Here is a 19553-nt window from a genome sequence, read left to right on the forward strand (position 1 = left end):
GAGAACACAGACGTGATAATGTATACAGACTGTAAATAAACGTAGTTTAGATCTATGGATGTTTCCTTCTTGCTGCGTGATGCTAAAAGACTTGTGTGCTCTTCTCATAAGAGAAGGGTCGCAGATAGGTAGGCACTCTGGACTGAAGGGACATGCCAGCCAGAGAGGGCCTCCTGGGAGATGCTCAGGGGTCTTGGAGTTCGCCATCTCCGAGCGAGCATAATTCCCAACACATATTCCGTACCAGTGAATCTGTGGACAATCTTTTCATTGGTTATAGGATCACGAGGAGCCAAATGAAATTGTGCTGGGGGTTTGGCCCCTAGGCTGCCAGAGTTGTTTGCTTGGACTTCCCAAATGATCTCTGGGGAAGACTAAGATGTAATGCAGATGTGATGTACTGCTATTCACACAGGCAGGCAGACACAAATGTCTCGTGCAATTCTGTCATACTGCTAATGGGTGATGGAAGTGGATCAACTGGCAATTATACATACACAGAGTTGAGTATTATACGGAATAATGAGCTGCACTTCTATCTCTGTAAACTTGGTGTTTATTTCATGGTCTGTAGAACACCTTTGCCACCTCTCAGGCCGCGGCAAATGGGTTGGCTGCAGCTGCTCTTTGCACAAGAACCAGCTGTCTCCATAAATTCCATTTTAAATGTAGGGGACATTTAGCCAAAGGTGACACAACAGCTGCAACCCAGCCTCTCTCTGCCTTTCAGATTCCATTATAGTTCATGGTTTGCACGTGGAAGTGTGGGCATTTGAGTTTTAAAGCGTTAACTAGTAAACACTTTTTAAGAGATGATGAAATGGTCCCTTGGCTTGAGAGAAATAGGGAACCTACCAGACAACATAGAATTTGGAAAAGTGATAAAAACCTCCATGGGCATTGCTGGTCTTCGGAAATACCACTCGGTGTGCACATACTGGCCAGCTTAAACAGGCCCAGTGCCAAGCATAATTTGGGCTTCAGACAAGAGAGTAGTGTGGGTTTCAAAGATGCATGTTTTAATATATCACAGGGCAGGGACTTGGAAGCTGAAATGGACAGAGCTTCTGGAGTCAGTTAATAACTGCTGTGGATGAGGAAAGAATTCAGGATGAGGCCCAGTGTCAAGAAATGAGGCTTTTGCCCTACAGAACTGAATGGGAACATGAAAAAAACCAAGGGGAATAAACTACTATAGATTCGGAAACGGCAACCTGGAAGCAGTGGACTGGATCATGTCCTCCTGTTATGCTCCCTCTATAAAGATCTGAGGTCCGAATTTATTACTCCACTCTTACTCACTATCCCAGGCCGTCCATCTGCGAATACGTTGTTCTTTCTCTTATCTGATCTAAATGAGCTGACAACAATAAACGTTGCTAGATTTATTGAGGGCGCAATGAGATTATGGGCCACTATTTGAATGACAGTCATAACCATTTGACCGAACTTTTTACCCGCTATTGTTTTTAACTGTACATTGTGTATCTTCTGTTGCAATGGCTGCTGGCTATGTGAATAAAGTTTATTATTACTACAATAGATTCTTGTTACTGCCACAAACTTCCCTGTGGTTGCGTTTTTTAAAGAACCAAACATCCTTACAGTCAGTGCTGGTACTCCCTGCTCTGTGTGTGTTTGATTGGGCACTTCTGTTGTTTTCCTCCCAAATTACGTTTTAACCTGGTACTTTTGTCTTGTGGTGAGGTGTTTGGGATGCTTCCACCGAGGGCTCCTTTTGTCAGGCCACATTCCGAGAGGCTCCATTCTTCAGTAGCAGTGTGCTCAAATTCTGTATCCAAGCCACAGCTTCACACAGCTGCTTCATGTTCTACAAGCAGGCAAAACTATCTTCATAATCAGAACTAACAGACAACTTTCTGGAGTTTAGCTCTAGGAAGTGCTCCCACTCCTTCCCCAATTAAAGAATTGGGGAAGGAGATATGTAGGAGGCAGTGAGAGATTTCACTTTCTTGGGTTCCATGATCACTGCAGATGGTGACAGCAGTCACGAAATTAGAAGACGCCTGCTTCTTGGGAGAAAAGCAATGACAAACCTAGACAGCATCTTAAAAAGCAAAGACATCACCTTGCCAACAAAGGTCCGTATAGTTAAAGCTATGGTTTTCCCAGTAGTAATGTACGGAAGTGAGAGCTGGACCATCAAGAAGGCTGATCGCCAAAGAATTGATGCTTTTGAATTATGGTGCTGCAGGAGACTCTTGAAAGTCCCATGGACTGCAAGAAGATCAAACCTATCCATTCTTAAAGAAATCAGCCTTGAGTGCTCACTAGAAGGACAGATCCTGAAGTTGAGGCTCCAGTACTTTGGCCACCTCATGAGAAGAGAAGACTCCCTAGAAAAGACCCTGATGTTGGGAAAGATGGAGGGCACAAGGAAAAGGGGACGGCAGAGGATGAGATGGTTGGACAGTGTTCTCGAAGCTACTAACATGAGTTTGGCCAAACTGCGGGAGGCAGTGAAGGATAGGCGTGCCTGGCGTGCTCTTGTCCATGGGGTCACGAAGAGTCGGACACGACTGAACGACTGAACAACAACAACATATGTAGGTCAAAACAGGAAAGGACATGCAGTGGAACCTCAGTTTTTGAGCATCTCAGAAGCCAAATTATTCAAAGCCCGAACGCCGAAAACCCAGAAGTAATTGCTTCTGTTTTCGAACGCGCCTCAGAAGTCGAATGGCTTCCGCTGCGTGTTTTCCCATTTTTTCAATGGAATTTGCTGACTGCCCATTGATCCTTGGTTTTCAAACATTTTGGAAGTTGAATGGTCTTCCAGAACGGATTACGTTCGGGGGAGGGGGACTGAGGTTCCACTGTTTTAGAAAGGTTAAATAAATAATAAGTTTATCTTGTTCTGTTCTGCCCCCTAACCAATTCCATCCCTGTCTTTTCCAGCACTTCTCCAAATGTTGTGATGTAGTTACCAAAAGGCATACTAAAGTAAAAATAACATATAATGATGCATTGTGCATTGTGTTCTGGGAAATTGCTTGCAAACATGTATGTATTTGGCAAAATTGCAAACGAAATGGGCACTTTAAAAATGCAGGTGAATTTTCAAGAGGGCTCTCAAAAAAGTCAGACCAATGTGAAACGGCGGCAAAGTGAACCTTAGACTGGGAAAACAAGAAACTGAGAGAAACTGAGATTCGGCCACTTCTAGAAGTTCTGGTTTCCGTCAGCTGCCAAGTCAGTAGGGTGACAAGGGGCAGCAGAGCTTGCCCTCCATATATGGCAGCAAGGAGACAAAGGCCTGGGATAAAAAGAAATAAAACAAATGCAATTGCTGCCTGAAGAAATAAACAGTCTTAGAGGAGGCCATGATAAACACAAGTTGCAATGCAGGAGGGACACTTACATCCCATTTCACTCCTTAGGACTTATTTGTGAGCAAATATACATAAGAATGAGACCGCACTTCTGTTTCACATCTCCCTGAAAATAAGTCACATTTGACTCACTGCAAGGATTAATGGAAGGAATTATTTAGATCACCACTTGTCCGAGATACTATATATCACATTACCATGTTGATGCAAGTGCACTGCAGGCCACGTAAATCAGCACCATACAGATGAAACTCGAAAAATTAGAATATCGTGGGAAAGTCCATTTATGTAAGCAATTGTTTTCATTAGCTACTGGAGTTTGAGATAGACTCATGACATGCAAAGCGAGATATGTCAAGCCTTCGTTTGTTATAATTGTGATGATTATGGCGTACAGCTGATGAAAACCCCAAAGCTGAGATTGTTAATTTGGGGTTCTCATCAGCTGTACGCCATAATCATCACAATTATAACAAATAAAGGCTTGACATATCTCGCTTTGCATGTCATGAGTCTATCTCATAAATCAGTTTCACCTTTTAAGTTGAATTACTGAAAGAAATGAACCTTTCCACGATATTCTAATTTTTCGAACTTCACCTGTAGCTGTCAACCCTCCCTGCTGTTTCCCAATGCTATAATAAGGGAATTTCACACAAAGAAAAGGGAAAGGTTGACAGCTAGGATCAGCACCCAACTGAGATACATAAGCACTTCCAGAGCCAGTGTGGTGTAGTGGTTAAGAGCAGTAGACTTGTAATCTGGTGAACCGGGTTCGTGTCTCCACTCCTCCACATGCAGCTGCTGGGTGACCTTGGGCTAGTCACACATCTTTGAAGTCTCTCAGCCCCACTCACCTCACAGAGTGTTTGTTGTGGGGGAGGAAGGGAAAGGAGAATGTTAGCCGCTTTGAGACTCCTTCGGGTAGTGATAAAGCGGGATATCAAATCCAAACTCTTCTTCTTCTTCTTCTTCTTCTTCTTCTTCTTCTTCTTCTTCTTCTTCTTCTTCTTCTTCTTCTTCTTCTTCTTCTTTATTATGGTCACAGACCAGCATAAGATAAAAGCAGCTCCATACATAAATTAAACCTACTAGATTGGCAGCAAGGCAGCTGCAGAAGTAGGGAATACACTTCTGCATCATTCAACCCAGTGGTTTTCAAACTTGTTCCTGCCTTCCTATCTCAGTGCAGAGCCTCAAAAATGTTTAATCACAAAATAGTTTACTCTCGAAGAAGAGCAAAGGTGGGTGAGCTCCCCTAAGCTCACCTTAGGTTAAGTAGAAAATTACACGAGCTCTTAAAACTCGGAAGAGCCTGGGTCACTTTTCTACTTGGACAAATGACTCACGTTATCTCCTCTACCAACCCTCATTCCCAAAAGCGGTTCCCACCCCAAACCAAATTTCCATGAGGATTTTTAGAAAGAGAATTTGCAGATTGCTGCAGGAACATGAAGAACTGTACGAGAAACCGAGAAAATCCAACCTATCCTTCCATCCCTGCTCAGAGATAATAAATTTGGCACTAAGCATACATTGCAAAATGACTTTGAGTGTAACCTCCCCACAGAACACTTATGTTATGTAAAGGTAAAGGTAAAGGGACCCCTGACAGTTAATTCCAGTCGCAAACGACTCTGGGGTTGCGGCGCTCATCTCGGTTTACAGGCCGAGGTAGCCGGCGTTTGTCCTCTCCGCAGACAGATTTTCCGGGTCATGTGACCAGCATGACTAAGCCGCTTCTGGCACAACGGAACACTGACACCAGAGCAGCGCACGGAAACGCTGTTTACCTTCCCGCCGGAGTGGTACCTATTTATCTACTTGCACTTTTGACGTGCTTTCGAACTGCTAGGTTGGCAGGAGCTGGGACCGAGCAACAGGAGCTCACCCCATCACGGGGATTCGAACCGCCAACATTTTGATTGGCAAGCCCTAGGCTCAATGGTTTAGACCACAGCGCCACCCACGTCCCATTTATGTTATGTAGTAGCACATAAATACTATTAAGTAAGTAAGTAAGTAAGTAAGTAAGTAAGTAAATAAATAAATAGACAAAGTTGCCCTTATTTAAATGGAAACTTTAAAACTAATGACTGGATAGCTCAGTTGGTTACAGCATGGTGCTGATAATGCCAAGGTTGCAGGTTCGATCCCCATAAAGGACAACTGCATATTCCTGCATTATAGGGGGTTGGACTAGATCAGGGGTGGCCAACTACCAAGAGACTATGATCCACTCACAGTTAAAAACTGGCAGTGATCTACCCCCTTTTGGGGGGTTCAGGTCAAAGTTGTTTTTTTTAGAAAGGAGGAAGGCCCATTTGGGGGGGGTTGGGTCAAAGTTGTTGAGTTTTTTCAGGGAGGTGGTAAAATGTTGAGCTTTTTTAGGGGAGCTACAGTTGTTCTGCTTCTTTGGGGGGGAGGCAATGATCTACCAGTGATCTACCACAGACGTCCAGTGATCTACCGGTGGATCACGATCTACCTGTTGGACATGCCTGGACTAGATGATGCTCAGGGTCCCTTCCGACTCTATGATTCAGGTGCATCAGAAGATGAGCAGTTTCCATAAGAGGGCTAGCCTTGATCAAAGCTGGGTGGATGCAAAGTGGACTTTGTAAAGACACAGCTCATGAGAGCATCAACTGCACAGGGTTCCTGACTGAGTGGAGTGCCCATTCATATGCAGCTGTTCGCAAATATGTTTCAACATTGGCGATCAATGTGCAGGCATTTGGGATATGTGATGCTGCGGCAGGCATGTTCTGTGCCTTCGTGTGTTGGATGGATGGATGGATGGGAAGCTGGGCCAGAGCCCTATCGCATAAGAGCTGAAGATGACCATTCCTGCGAGTGTTTCGTCACTAGAGAGGAGGAATCCGCAGATCTCCACGTGTTGTTTGGATTCCATCAGCCAGCCAGCAGAGCCACAGGCACAGAAGTCCTACAACCCTGGGAGGGCTACAGCTCCCATATGTCATCTGACTAAGAGGATGCAGAAGCTCCCCTCCTCAGCATGTTCACTGGACATGAACTTCTCAAGTCCCTGAAACGAAACCCACGGCGACTGCACTTGCCCTTCTCCAAGTCTTGGCTGCGACAGATTGCCAGCGAGAAAAAAATAGACCACATAAATCCATTGACCTTGTCAGCATGCAAGGTAGTGGAGCCTGCCTAACAAATAAGGTTTCGGTGACTTCTAAGAGGCAAGGTGTGACATCTTCATTTTAAAGACCTGTATTAAAATGTCATTAACTATCCTCTCTCATCAGTTCTGTGGCATATTTTCTGCTGGTTCCATAGTCGAGCAAAAGGCTGTTAATAGAAACTAAATCAGGAAAAGAAACCTGAGGTGAACCACAAAATAGTGCCCGAATCCCCACCAGGGAAGAAGGACTGTGAAGATCTACATCGTTGGTAGGCAAACTAAGGACCAGGGGCCGGATCCAGCCCAATTGCCTTCTGAATCCGGCCCATGGATGGTCCAGGAATCAGCGTGTTTTTACATGAGTAGAATGTGTGCTTTTATTTAGAATGCCTCTCTGGGTTATTTGTGGGGCATAGGTTCTGGGAGAAGATATATAATGAACTTTAAAAGGTGTTGAAAAACACATTTCCTAAGAAACCAGAGGCCTTTCTGCTGGGCATGACCAACTATGAAATTCCCAACAAAGATAGAACATTTTTTATGTATGCCGCAACAGCTGCTAGGATTTTGATAGCTAAAAATTGGAAAACTGAAGAATTACCATCAGTGGAAGATTGGCAGATGAAGTTGATTGAATACATGGAACTCGCAGAACTGACCGCGAAACTCCGAGACCAGAGGGAAGAAACAGTGCAAGAGGATTGGAAGAAATTTAAAGACTATTTGAAACAACGTGAAAAGATAGATATTTGAAATTGAAATCAGATGGACATTTTAGGCTTCAGTATTGCTAGAAGATAGTTTAAAGTAGGATATAAGAAGTAGTTAGAATTATGTTATGTGGAATTTATTAGGATTATAATAGAGTTATATATGGATTAAGGTTTATATTGTTAAGATAAGGTGAGAAAGAAGATTTTACAATGTTACAAGGTTACTAAAGAAGTTTAGAAATGAACGCAGAAGAGAGGATGTGAGGAGGTCCCAATACAATGTGATGAATATGAAAAAGATAGTTAGATTATTGTATTTTTTGTAGTTTGTATTTTTGTATTTTTTGTAGGTTTGTAGTTTGTGTTTGTTGTTGTTTTATTGTATTTTGTATTGTTTGTTTTATTGGAAAATTTAATAAATTCCTTATATTTGTGGGGCATAGGAATTCGTTCATTATTATTATTTTTTCCAATATATAGTCCACCCCCCCCACAAGGTCTGAGGGACAGTGGACCTGCCCCCTGCTGAAAAAGGTTGCTGGTCCCTGATCTACATCAAGAACATGGGGGGGGATAAAGATCTACACCAGGATCTGCTGCCCCGGTTGCTCCTGCCACCTGAAGCAGTCACCTCGTGTTGCCTCATGGGTGGGCCGGGCCTGCCTGGCTGCATGGAAGTCTATGGGCTAGCAGCTATTCACATGTAGGTTTTTTTTTGCTTTGCAGACAACTATGCTAATGCATGAGGTCATGCGTCTCATCCCAGAGGTAATGGCTGCATTCCCATCCTAGTACTCGTATGGTGCCCACCCCCTTCTCCTATGAGCAACATGTGAAGGGGGTCGAGGATGGACAACTGCCTGGGACGCTGCCAGCTTTGATAAGGCCATGTTCCAGACACAGGGAACAGGGTGTTCTGGGGGCTGTGAGGGGAAAATAAGAAAACTGGGAAGACGAGGGGAAAGGAGAGGGTTTGAAAGAGGATTCCTCCTTCGTCATAAATGCAGTGCTAGTGTAGGGCGTGTGCTTCACATACGCTGTGGCACAGTTTTAGATGCAAGCATCACACAGATACAGGGTTGTGTCTGCAGAGCATCCTTTTCCTGACAAGGAGCTGTGGGTCAGTCACGTCTCACCCCTGCCCTACAATTTTTATTAATAGCCCTCCTCTGCCCTTTGAGGAATGGCCCAGCGACCCATTGCATCCCTGTCGGTGTGACTCTGTCTTTCAGCGCCTTTGGTAATGATGCATTTGTGAGTGGGAGCTACTTGTCACAGAAGAGTTTCCCAGATCACCCGAGGCCAAGAGCAGGACATCCTTTTCACCACCACACACAGGGAAAGCCAAAAGTAAACACAACATTAGCTAGCCTGAGGTACGGGGTTTGCATCACCTTACCGTCGCCAAGTTTCTTGGGTTCTGTGGAAGGCAGTGTGTCTACTGAACGCATCTTAAGGGGGACTGTATTAATGGAACGGTCTGGTTCCCCCTCTAACACTTGCCTGGTTTAGTCCTACAGGGGGAAATGGAACGTTGTGTGGGTTGCTCAGCTTATCTGCAAGAAATTTATCTCCAGAAGAAGAAGAAGAAGAAGAAGAAGAAGAAGAAGAAGAGGCAGCTGTTTCTGTCTCGGCTTTGAGTGCTGAATTGGCAGCAGAACCTGTCAGGGCATGGAAACCTGAGGGAACCCTGTACGCCTCCTTCCAGCAACTCCTGCAGCTAAACTGGTGCCAAACGTTTTGCTCTTTTGCTTTCTTTTGGACCACATCAGCGAGGCCGAGAGGAAGGTCCTGTCGTCAGGGCAGCTCAGGGCCTCCATCCACACTGCCCAAGCTTGTGCCACAGGGAAGTCTCTTTGGTTTGACTTCTCCCCTGGTGGCCCACTCCATTGTCTCTCAAGGAAGATGGAGGCCAGCAACAACAACTTGACCCCTGGGACCCACAACCACATTATATCCACTAATTTCCCAGTCTTTATAGGTGCCAGACTTCAGACCCCACACGGGAAACTATCCCTCTGAGCTGCCACGTTGAAGCTAGGGAGACCTCCAGCAAGATGGTTGAACTTCCAGGTAGCCACCCAGGTGAGGAATATGCCAAGCAGCCGTCACCCAGCTCCGCTCCCCCCCCCCCAAGATCAGCTGGGGAGGTCCTACTTACACTTTCCCCCTCCTTTCTGCTTCTATCCATGCCCAGCTCTCTTCAATCCCCTCTGGCAAATAATTTCAGATCTACCAAATATAGTAAAATGGGTATTATATTGAAATGACATCTCCTGGCAGGAGTGTTCATGTAGACTTTTACAGAACTGAGGGCAGGGGGAGAACATCTGTCAAAACAGTAAGACCTTCCCTCTCACACAGTCGTGCCTCACCATCTTGTGAACATTTATTTTTTAACATTTAATTTTTGAAGCTTTTAAAATGTTCATTTCCCAGATGTGCACCAGGACTTACTACCGAGTAGGGATGGTGGGGGGGTTCCATATGGTTAGGATCTGAATGCGAACCCTACCCAATTTGTAATATGAAAAAACAATATGTAAACCTAAACACAGCGATCCTTTGAAATTCATGCTGCTCTGAATTTTGTGATACAGAGCTCCAACCAAATAAAGTGTACAAAGATTGGTCTGTTATTGGAAGGCATATATTAGTGGGGAAAGTCTCTAAAATGAATTATATTAAGGAAAATTGCTTGCAAAGGAAGGTGTGCATTAAGAGAAATTGGCACAAATTTTCACAAGGGCTCATTAAAAAGAACGGGCCAACTAATTCAGAAATGTGGAGATCTGGAAAACTGAGAAACTGGTAGAAACCCAAAGTGACCCATTCATCTGCCCCTATTACAGAGTAGATATGTAGATATGATTACTCTCTATGCCCCACTGCTAGGCTTTGCAGCAAGGCTTTCCTCTTTTCAAAATTTGTGGTGCATTTCAGATGCATTTCAAATTGGACAAAGACATAACACATTACTCTGGGGAGATCAGGCCACTCTGACCCTCAAATGCCCCATTCTTCAGGCAAAAAAAAGCAAACATTGTTAATTTAAGTGTGGAGCTGTTCAGTCTGCACACTTAACCTTTGACTATATCAGGGCTGACATTACACAAAATAGTTAAAGGGTATGATCATCGATATTCAGAGATATACAGTATATGGTTTCTCATAAGCTTCCCAGCCAAATATGACATCTACCTCAATTGTATTTTACCAAACAGTATCTCATCCGTTAAAAAACTGCTTCATCATAATCCTCCGAAGCAATGATGCAAGCTTTTAATTGGATACAGGACAGTAGCTCGTTACATTATGTCAAGTTGCCATAGCTTCTCGCCCAATATGAATGCCTCGAGTGTAACGTGAGATACTGGAATAATCTGTCAACGCATTAGAGACAGAGCCAAGCTCTAGAATGTGCTCCTTGATTTCCAGTACATTGCATTCTGGAAACTACCAGCTACATTCAAGTGGAGAGACTGAAGTCCTAGGGCATGTGGACATAAGCACCAATAACTTTTAGATCCCTGTGATTAGAAACATAGCTGTCAAGTATCGGATTTGAAAATAAGGGATCAGCATTCTCACCTATCCTGGGGACAGTCACATGTCAGTGGTGGGCGTGGCCAGAAGCAAAAGTGGGTGGAGCAGCAATGTAAACTCCAAATGGCCTCGGGCTCGGAGCGGAGCAAAGAGGAGGGCAGCCAGCAAAGAGGAGGGCAGCCATGTGCTCCGCGCGATGGAGCCCCATTGTCTTCTTGTCTGATCCCATCAAAACAGGACAGGAAGCAGCAGCTGCTCAAAGGCAGCCAGGCTCCGCCCGCCAGCTAACCCTATTGGCCGGCTGAGGGGCTCGGCAGCAACGGATAGGGGCTGATGCAGGGGGAGGAATACACCCCCCTGTAAGCACCAGAAACGGCTCCCACTTGCTTTGAGGGCTGAGGGCTGAGGCTTTTCTCTCCAAGTAGGCGAGGTCTTCCCACCCAGTCCCTGGCCAGCAGGGGAGGAGCTGCTTCCATTAAAAATGGGAAATTTAAGGGAAATAAAAAATAAGGGAGAGCACCGGGAAACTGCTTGAAATAAGGGAGAATCCCGGGGAAAACGGGATACTTGACAGCACTGATTAGAAAAGATTTTGGAATGCATGGCTGGCTATTCCTTGCAATCAACTCACACGTTGGACATTCTTGCACTCTAGATTTTCTTTGCTGCCGTGCATCTGATCTGTTGCAAGCACCAAGGACTGGGCCCAGTGCATTGCATTTCTCTGTTTTTAGGAGCTATCAGAACTCACCGATTCAGTACAGAATTGAATATTCTTAAATCTGTGTTGGGTTATTACCCAGAAACGCCAAAACAGCCTCGGCTACTTTTTGACACTTGCGAGCAATTCCAAAGATACTTGTAACGGGAGTTTGTTCCTTAACAGAAAAGTTGTATGCACTTCACAATGAAGACCAGAATTCATCCCGGTGATGTGCCAGACAAATAAAATCACCTCGTGTGATTAAAACTAGCAGTCCAGCCACCAAGACCCACATGGTCAGATGCCCAGCCATGGTTTGTTTCTTCCACGCAGGGTGAATGAGCCAGATTAAACATTCATCAAAAGAAGGCTCACACCCAATTCTGGTTGCCCTGCGTTCTGGGGAAAGCCATGGAAAAAGCAGAAGTGTATAGATGAGTCTTCAGTCAAGCTGTCACGCTTTCTAAGTTGTGCAACAGCACAGGGGGGAAACTACCACCATCTGTTTGCGCATACAGCGTTTAGCAATGGCATGCTCACCACCTACTATCCAAGCAATGGTGATATGGAACAAGGTTAAGAGTAACATCAACAGTTCCTGCTTTCTACACATATAAACCCTTTTGCCAGAAGACAGCTGTATACATAATGATCAAGAATTCCACAATGAGACACTGTTGTATGGGCCTGCGCAAATGTAGATATCTTTCATGCCTTGCCTATTTATGTGGAAAGCCTCCAATAAAACTGTTAATTAAACAACAACAACAACAACAACAATAATTTATTAGTTCTATCCCACCCATCTGGCTGGGTTTACAACCAAGTGAGCTCCAGTACTTTGGCCACCTCAGGAGAAGGGAAGACTCCCTGGAAAAGACCCTGATGTTGGGAAAGATGGAGGGCGCAAGGAGAAGGGGACAACAGAGGATGAGATGGTTGGCAGTGTTCTTGAAGCTACTAACATGAGTTTGGCCAAACTGTGAGAGGCAGTGAAGGATAGGCGTGCCTGGCGTGCTCTGGTCCATGGGGTCACGAAGAGTCGGACACGCCTGAACGACTGAACAACAACAAGAGCCTGGAAGACATTGCATGTCTTAAAATTGTACCAACTTCAGTGTTTTAAAGTTTGTACACCAGATCCTTAAACAGGATCAAGATAAAGCGAAGCAAATTTCCCCCGTTTTTCAGTTCTGTTAAAAGTGCAAAATGGTTGAAGGCAGCACGTAGATAAAAACCAAACAAGCAACATTGCAATTTTCGGTTTCGAGCAATCAACTTGTTTTGAATAGCAATTCGAGAATTCGTTGCTCTCTTCCGCACCTCCCAAGAAATATCTTACTCTCATTTACAACCAGCTTTATTCCAATCTCACCCAGCCTCGCGCACAACCTCCAATCCCAAGTTTGCCCTCAAGAGCCTGCAGTGCCTGTACCACTTTCTCCTGTGTGAGCCAAGATGCAGGCAGGGGGCTTTTTAAGCCACCCCCCCTTAGTGTGAACAACACAGAGCCTCTGCCAAATTTTGTGCCCAGGACTCAGAAGATGAAGTGTGCAAAGGAAAAAAACTCTTATTACTTTTCAAACAGGCATGAATTGGAAGGGAGAGTTAGAAGATCTTTTGCCTATTTCTTGAAGTCAAAATTCGAACTGCATACTAAGGGGTGTGAATTGTCTGCTGAACCTTGAAGATGGACTTCAGGGGGGCTTTTCTTTATCTGAAACTCACCAGAACTTAGTTCTGGCCCCCTCTCAGGTGGGCACCATTGCCATTTTAAGAGAATGGGGGAGACGTTCATGGTGAGTTCTAGCACCTCTTTTTCTAGAAAAATAGCGCCGGACTTCAGGCTCCAAACATGGAAGAGTAATTTACTTGGTTTTACTAACTTCCAGGCAGCCCCCCAGGGGGGGGGCAAGGGTGGAGGAAGGGGTGTGTGGAGGGTGCGGGCCACCCCGGGTGTCACCACTGAGGGAGGTGACAAAATGCACTCGCCCGCAGTGCGCCGGAGCCAAGTGTCTCTCCTGGGATCCACGCTGCCCAAACGGTCCACCCGCTGCCTCTCCCCCAGCTGTAGGGTGGCTGAGTAGGAAGGGGCAGGCAGACTCCGGAGGCCTCGTGGTGTGCCCCGCCCCTATGGGCGACTCATCCCGCCCTCGCCTCACCCCGCCCCTGGGCGCGCCTCCCCAGGCGCCCGAGAGGCTTCCTCCACCGCTGGACTGGGAGGTTGTCAACACAGGCCTGCAGCAGGAGATCAATGTCTCTAGGAAGATGCGACGAACCTCCACTTCAGACTCTCCCCTCGTTACTAAGTGAATTTTTAATCAGGTGTTCTGGGTCAAATTACAATGCACCCCACCTGTCCCTCTGAGGTCCGTCTGTTATTTCAATCCCCTTTTATCTATAATCTGGGGATCCCTTAGTAACGGGAGTTTTCCTGTCCAGCGGCCGTGGCCGGTTATATCCTCTGCTCAGGGCTTCAGGGGTTAACCTCTCCTTTGCCTACAATTCGGGGTCTCTCCTTATCAGATCCCCTCACTATACCAGTTAGCTAAGCCCTCTTAGCAACTCTGTGGCAATACCAGGGTTTCCGCCCGCTAGCCCCTCCTGAGGGAACTCCAAGACACAAACTATCCCCCTTCAGTTTAGTTTTGTCCTTTCCCTGAGTTCACCTCCTCAAGAGCCTATATAACTCGCTGGACCAAATGAACGACGATATTTTCTTAGCTCAACAACAAGAGATCTTTATTTCTTACAGAACATAACGGTTTCAGTAATGGTTCATAAGCTTAGTTTCATAACAGTGTAAGCTCTTTCTTTCAGCAACATATACACATCTTCAACAATCCTAACCTAACCTAACCTAACCTAAACCTAACCTGGCCCCACACCCTCCTTCTTCCAGTCACCACTCTCCCCCACACTAACAGCTGCTCCCTCCTTTTAAAGAGCGGAAGGTCCCGCCTCCCAAGGGGTATCTGCCACTCAAACTGGGGTGCCCATTAACTCCTAAAACACCATGGGTTTCTGAACATCCCCTAACTAAGATCTGATTCATTACAGAAGACACTTGAGGCTGGGTTTTACTTAAGGGGAGCATGCACTACAAATTCACCGTTCCTGACTACAGTGCACAGGGGAGTTATAGTGTTCACACCAGGGAGAAGGGAGTTAGAGAAACCTTTGCAAGTGGCTTGTTTCAAGGCGGAGTGAGTCAGGGGAGCCAGTGGGGCTTCACAACTGCTCGATTCAAAAAGCATTTCAACTAAATTGAAAGTGCAACCATTTTGGGGAAAGGGTATTTACAGAAACAAGCAAAATTGCGTATTAGGGTGTACAATGCAACCCATGCTTGGGTTTATTAAGAATGTTCTAAGATACTCTTATCAATTAACAATTTAAGTTTTATCCTTGGTTTCTTCCCCTGCCATATGAATCTTGATAATATTTTCTGCCATTCTTTGAATTGTCCTGTCCCTTTAATTATTGGAATTGTTTGAAATAAGAATAACATCCTCGGTAACATATTCATCTTGATTGCTTAGATTCTCCCATTAAATGACAACTTTAATCTATTCCAGATCTCTAGATCTTTTTTAATCTCTTTCCAGACCAGTTGGTAATTATCTTCAAATAAATTTATAATCTTTGTAGTCAACCAGATTCCCAGATACTTTACTTTCTTTGCTACCATTATACCACATCTTTGTTGTAACTCTTCCATCTGGTCCTTTACCATGTTTTTCACCAACATTTTCTTTTTGCTTTTATTTAATTTAAACCCCACTAATTGTCCAAATTCTTCAATTCCTTCTAATGCCTTCAGGACACTAGATCGGGGTTCATGCTTGGGTTTATTAAGAATTTTTTAAGATACCGGTACTCAACATAAATTGTTGCACAAGGAACTTAACACTTTTCTTCTTGTAGCGGCATGATTGCTCATAGCAAAAGATTGGGAAAGACTTGGTCATCTTCATATCACACCATGGAAACAGGAAGTATCTGAGAAACTCACTAAGAGTTCACACCCTGAATGATGCAACTGATACGGATGATTTTGCTGGAACATGGCATCCCTTTATAAAGTATTCAAATGAGCGCCCTGAGGACTGGCACATATAGGTTTATGTACAAATTTGCTGCATTCGTCTTCTGCTGCAGAGGAAGGGTGGGAGAGGGGGAATCAATTGTTTTGATACTGTTATGCTTATATCCTGTTTCTGGAAATTAATTATAAAAAAAATTAAAAATAATAATTAATTCCCAGTGATTTTTGGGAATCCTCTCCAAGGCTTGATCCAAACTAAATAATATATTTATGTGAATACAATCACCAGGTTTTAAAGCCCCCACTTAGTAGCAGAGAAGAAGGAATAAAAGAGAGAATAAGAGGGAAGGTAGGAACTCAACGAGGAAATATTCATTGGCATACTGCACCTTTGGGCAAATGGTAAAAAAGCCTATCCAGAAATGCAGAAGTTACATGTGTTTTATCCCTTCTTCTTTTTTGTAGCTGCTGTTGATTTTGAATGATTTTAAGTACCTTTCTTTAACTTTTTAATTTAGACTTTTAATGCTTTATATTTCTGTAAACAGCTTAGAGGTTTTCTTACCATCACATGGTATATAAATCTTGTAAAATAAAATAAAAAAACAAAAAGCCCGGTTAACCCTACTCCCACCCCTTGAGAGACATACAGGTGAAACTCAAAAAATTAGAATATCGTGGAAAAGTCCATTTATAGGTGGGTATCTGAAGAAGTGTGCATGCACACGAAAGCTCATACCAAGAACAAACTCAGTTGGTCTCTAAGGTGCTACTGGAAAGAATTTTCAATTTTGTTAAGTCCATTTATGTAAGCAGTTGTTTTCATTAGCTACTGGAGTTTAATATATGAGATAGACTCATGACATGCAAAGCGAGATATGTCAAGCCTTTGTTTGTTATAATTGTGGTGATTATGGCGTGCAGCTGATGAAAACCCCCAAGTTGAAATTGTTAATTTGGGGTTCTAATCAGCTGTACGCCATAATCATCACAATTATAAGAAATAAAGGCTTGACATATCTCGCTTTGCATGTCATGAGTCTATTGCATATATGAGTTTCACCTTTTAAGTTTAAGAAATGAAACTTTCCACGATATTCTAATTTTCCCGAGTTTCACCTGCATCTCTGTAAAATTCAGTACAGTAAACGTACAGTATTAATAAGAGAGAGGCGGAAATATCCCTGTAGCATGCAGTCTGGTAGCCTCAGTGGAATAGTACAAACGAGTCATTCATATGCAGGACTGCTGGTGGCAGGTGACCATGGTGGTAAATGTTTGCCAGCCATGCAGTGCTTTGAATGCTAAAGCATCTTCATATCTCACTAATTCTTATAGCCATGTAAGGCAGATCAGTATAATTATCCCCATGGCACAGATCGGGGAGACTGAGGCTGAGAACTAGTGACCTATCTAAGGCCACCCAGTGAGATCGCAGCAGAGGTGAGAAATTAACTGGGAACTTTCTGACGCAGCTCAGTCTTTGAGCTGCCACTCTGCACCGGCTCTATCCTGGCTATAGTGTCACAGAATCACAGAAGGGTCATCGAGTCCAACCTCTTACTGGAATCCTGCCCACAGCTGTCCCTGGGTGGGCTCGAACCACCAACCTTCTAGTTAGCAGCCGGATGCATCTCTCTTCCTGAAATGCCCCTGGCTTCTCATGAGTAAATTAGACAAGGAGTCACAGCAGTCCCCCTGCTAAGACTGCGATGAATTAAACCCAGCTGTTTCCACATCAGCTCCCTCTTCCATTCACTGTCAGCAGCGAGGTCCAAATTTTCAGCCACACACTTCCATTTTTTAAATTGGGGGGGGGGTCCTCCTTACCTGTCAAATACTACTGCAGCATAAGCTCGTTCTGCGAAAATGACGTCTCCTGCCCAAAATTCCTTCACTGCCTTCAGCCCCCTGCCTTTGGCTTCGCAAGTGAACACGTCCACGTTCTCCATGCCCCCCTTTTGTTATATCAAGGCATCCAAGCTCGCAACACGAGGGCGTCCAAGTGACACAAATCTCTTATCACTCCTGCTCTTTAAAGGCTTCCCGGCTTCCAGATGACCAATCCTATAAATGGGCTGCCTTGGCACCTCCCAACTAACACCAAATTTCCATAGCAAAGGGGGCCGCGGGGGGACGGGGACGACACAGCAACAGCTTCAAAGTGCCCTTGGATGGGTGGGGAGAATTTGGTCCTGTAGGACCACAGTTTGTTACATTAGCCCAACGAAATAACACAACATTGTTTTCCAAAAATGACAATTGTTGTGCATGCGACAGCCACAACATTTACTTTACACTCTCCTACTGGAAAGATAATGTGTGTTCTTGAGGGTATTTTTAGAAACCACATGCTTCTGCCTGTCAGGAGCCAACAGCTGAGAAAGTGCTAAGTAGCATGCTTTGCGTGCAATGCCCAATAACATTTGATGCTCTTTGCACTGTTTTAAAAAGAAATTAAACAATGCTGCATTTGTTTGACACACAGGCGGAGTTATGTGGGGCTGCATTTGAAGACTGTGCACTAAAAAAACATGTCCCCCTAAGCACATAAGCTGCCCAGAGGGCACTAGCCATGCAACTTGCAGAAACACTTGGAAGTCACTCAAAGGTCTTGCAGAAATCTGGCACCCTTTTCCCAAGCAGACAGGATATCTTTGCTTGTCCCTTGGGTGAAGATGAGATTATACTCATGTAAACATGAACCAGGGACCCAGGTGGCGCTGTGGGTTAAACCACAGAGTCTAGGGCTTGCTGATCAGAAGGTCGGCGGTTCGAATCCCTGCCATGGGGTGAGCTCCCATGGCTCGGTCCCAGCTCCTGCCAACCTAGCAGTTCGAAAGCACATCAGAGTGCAAGAAGATAAATAGGAACCGCTCCAGCGGGAAGGTAAACGGCGTTTCCGTGCGCTGCTCTGGTTCACCAGAAGCGGCTTTGTCATGCTGGCCACATGACCCGGAAGCTGTCTATGGACAAACGCCGGCTCCCTCAGCCTATAGAGCGAGATGAGCGCCGCAACCCCAGAGTCGGACACGACTGGACCTAATGGTCAGGGGTCCCTTTACCTTAAACATGAACCAGCTTGGGAGTGTAAAGGTAAAGGTAAAGGACCCCTGACAGTTAAGTCCAGTCACGAACGACTCTGGGGTTGCGGCGCTCATCTCACTTTACTGGCCGAGGGAGCCGACGTTTGTCCGCAGACAGTTTTTCCGGGTCATGTGGCCAGCATGACTAAGCCACTTCTGGCAAAACCAGAGCAGTGCACGGAAACACCGTTTACCTTCCCGCCAGAGCGGTAGCTACAGGTGAAACTCAAAAAATTAGAATATCATGGAAAAGTCCATTTATGTAAGCAATTGTTTTCATTAGCTACTGGAGATTAATTGCTTGTTATAATTGTGATGATTATGGCACACAGCTAATGAGAACCCCAAAGTTGAAATTGTTAATTTGGGGTTCTCATCAGCTGTATGCCATAATCATCACAATTATAACAAATAAAGGCTTGACATAGCGCACTTTGCATGTCATGAGTCTATCTCATATATTAGCTTCACCTTTTAAGTTGAATTACTGAAAGAAATGAACCTTTCCACAATATTCTAATTTTTCGAGTTTCACCTGTATTTATCTACTTGCACTTTGATGTGCTTTAAAACTGCTAGGTTGGCAGGAGCTGGGACCGAGCAACGGGAGCTCACCCTGTCGTGGGGATTCGAACCGCCGACCTTCCAATCGGCAAGTTCTAGGCTCAGTGGTTTTGACCACAGCACCACCCGCATCCCTAGGCAAGATATTGTTGTTGTTGTTCAGTCGTTCAGTCATGTCCGACTCTTCGTTACCCCATGGACCAGAGCACGCCAGGCACGCCTATCCTTCAAAACTGTAATGGATGCCACAAAATACCCAACTTCATGAAAGGATTTGACATGAACTTCTGTGATAATTTTGATTAAACCAAGTTTATCCAAGCAAGTTCAAAGCAAAACAATTTTAGCAGTAGCCAATAAAACTACATCAAATACAAACCCCCCTGCAT

At 44.7% G+C, this 19553-nt stretch overlaps 1 protein-coding gene across 2 annotated transcripts in view; it reads right to left on the bottom strand.

Annotated features, from left to right (window-relative positions):
• SMYD1 (SET and MYND domain containing 1) overlaps positions 1 to 17526 on the bottom strand; it is a 43519-nt gene extending 25993 nt beyond the window's left edge. For both annotated transcript variants that reach the window (XM_033170183.1, XM_033170182.1), the window contains exon 1: positions 17345 to 17526. In XM_033170183.1, coding sequence (XP_033026074.1) covers positions 17345 to 17466 — 122 coding nt within the window. In that variant the 5' untranslated portion in view covers positions 17467 to 17526. The remainder of the gene's footprint in view (positions 1 to 17344) is intronic.
• Positions 17527 to 19553: the final 2027 nt, after the last annotated feature.

This window comes from Lacerta agilis, chromosome 14, assembly GCF_009819535.1.
Source record: "Lacerta agilis isolate rLacAgi1 chromosome 14, rLacAgi1.pri, whole genome shotgun sequence".
NCBI lineage: Eukaryota > Metazoa > Chordata > Lepidosauria > Squamata > Lacertidae > Lacerta > Lacerta agilis.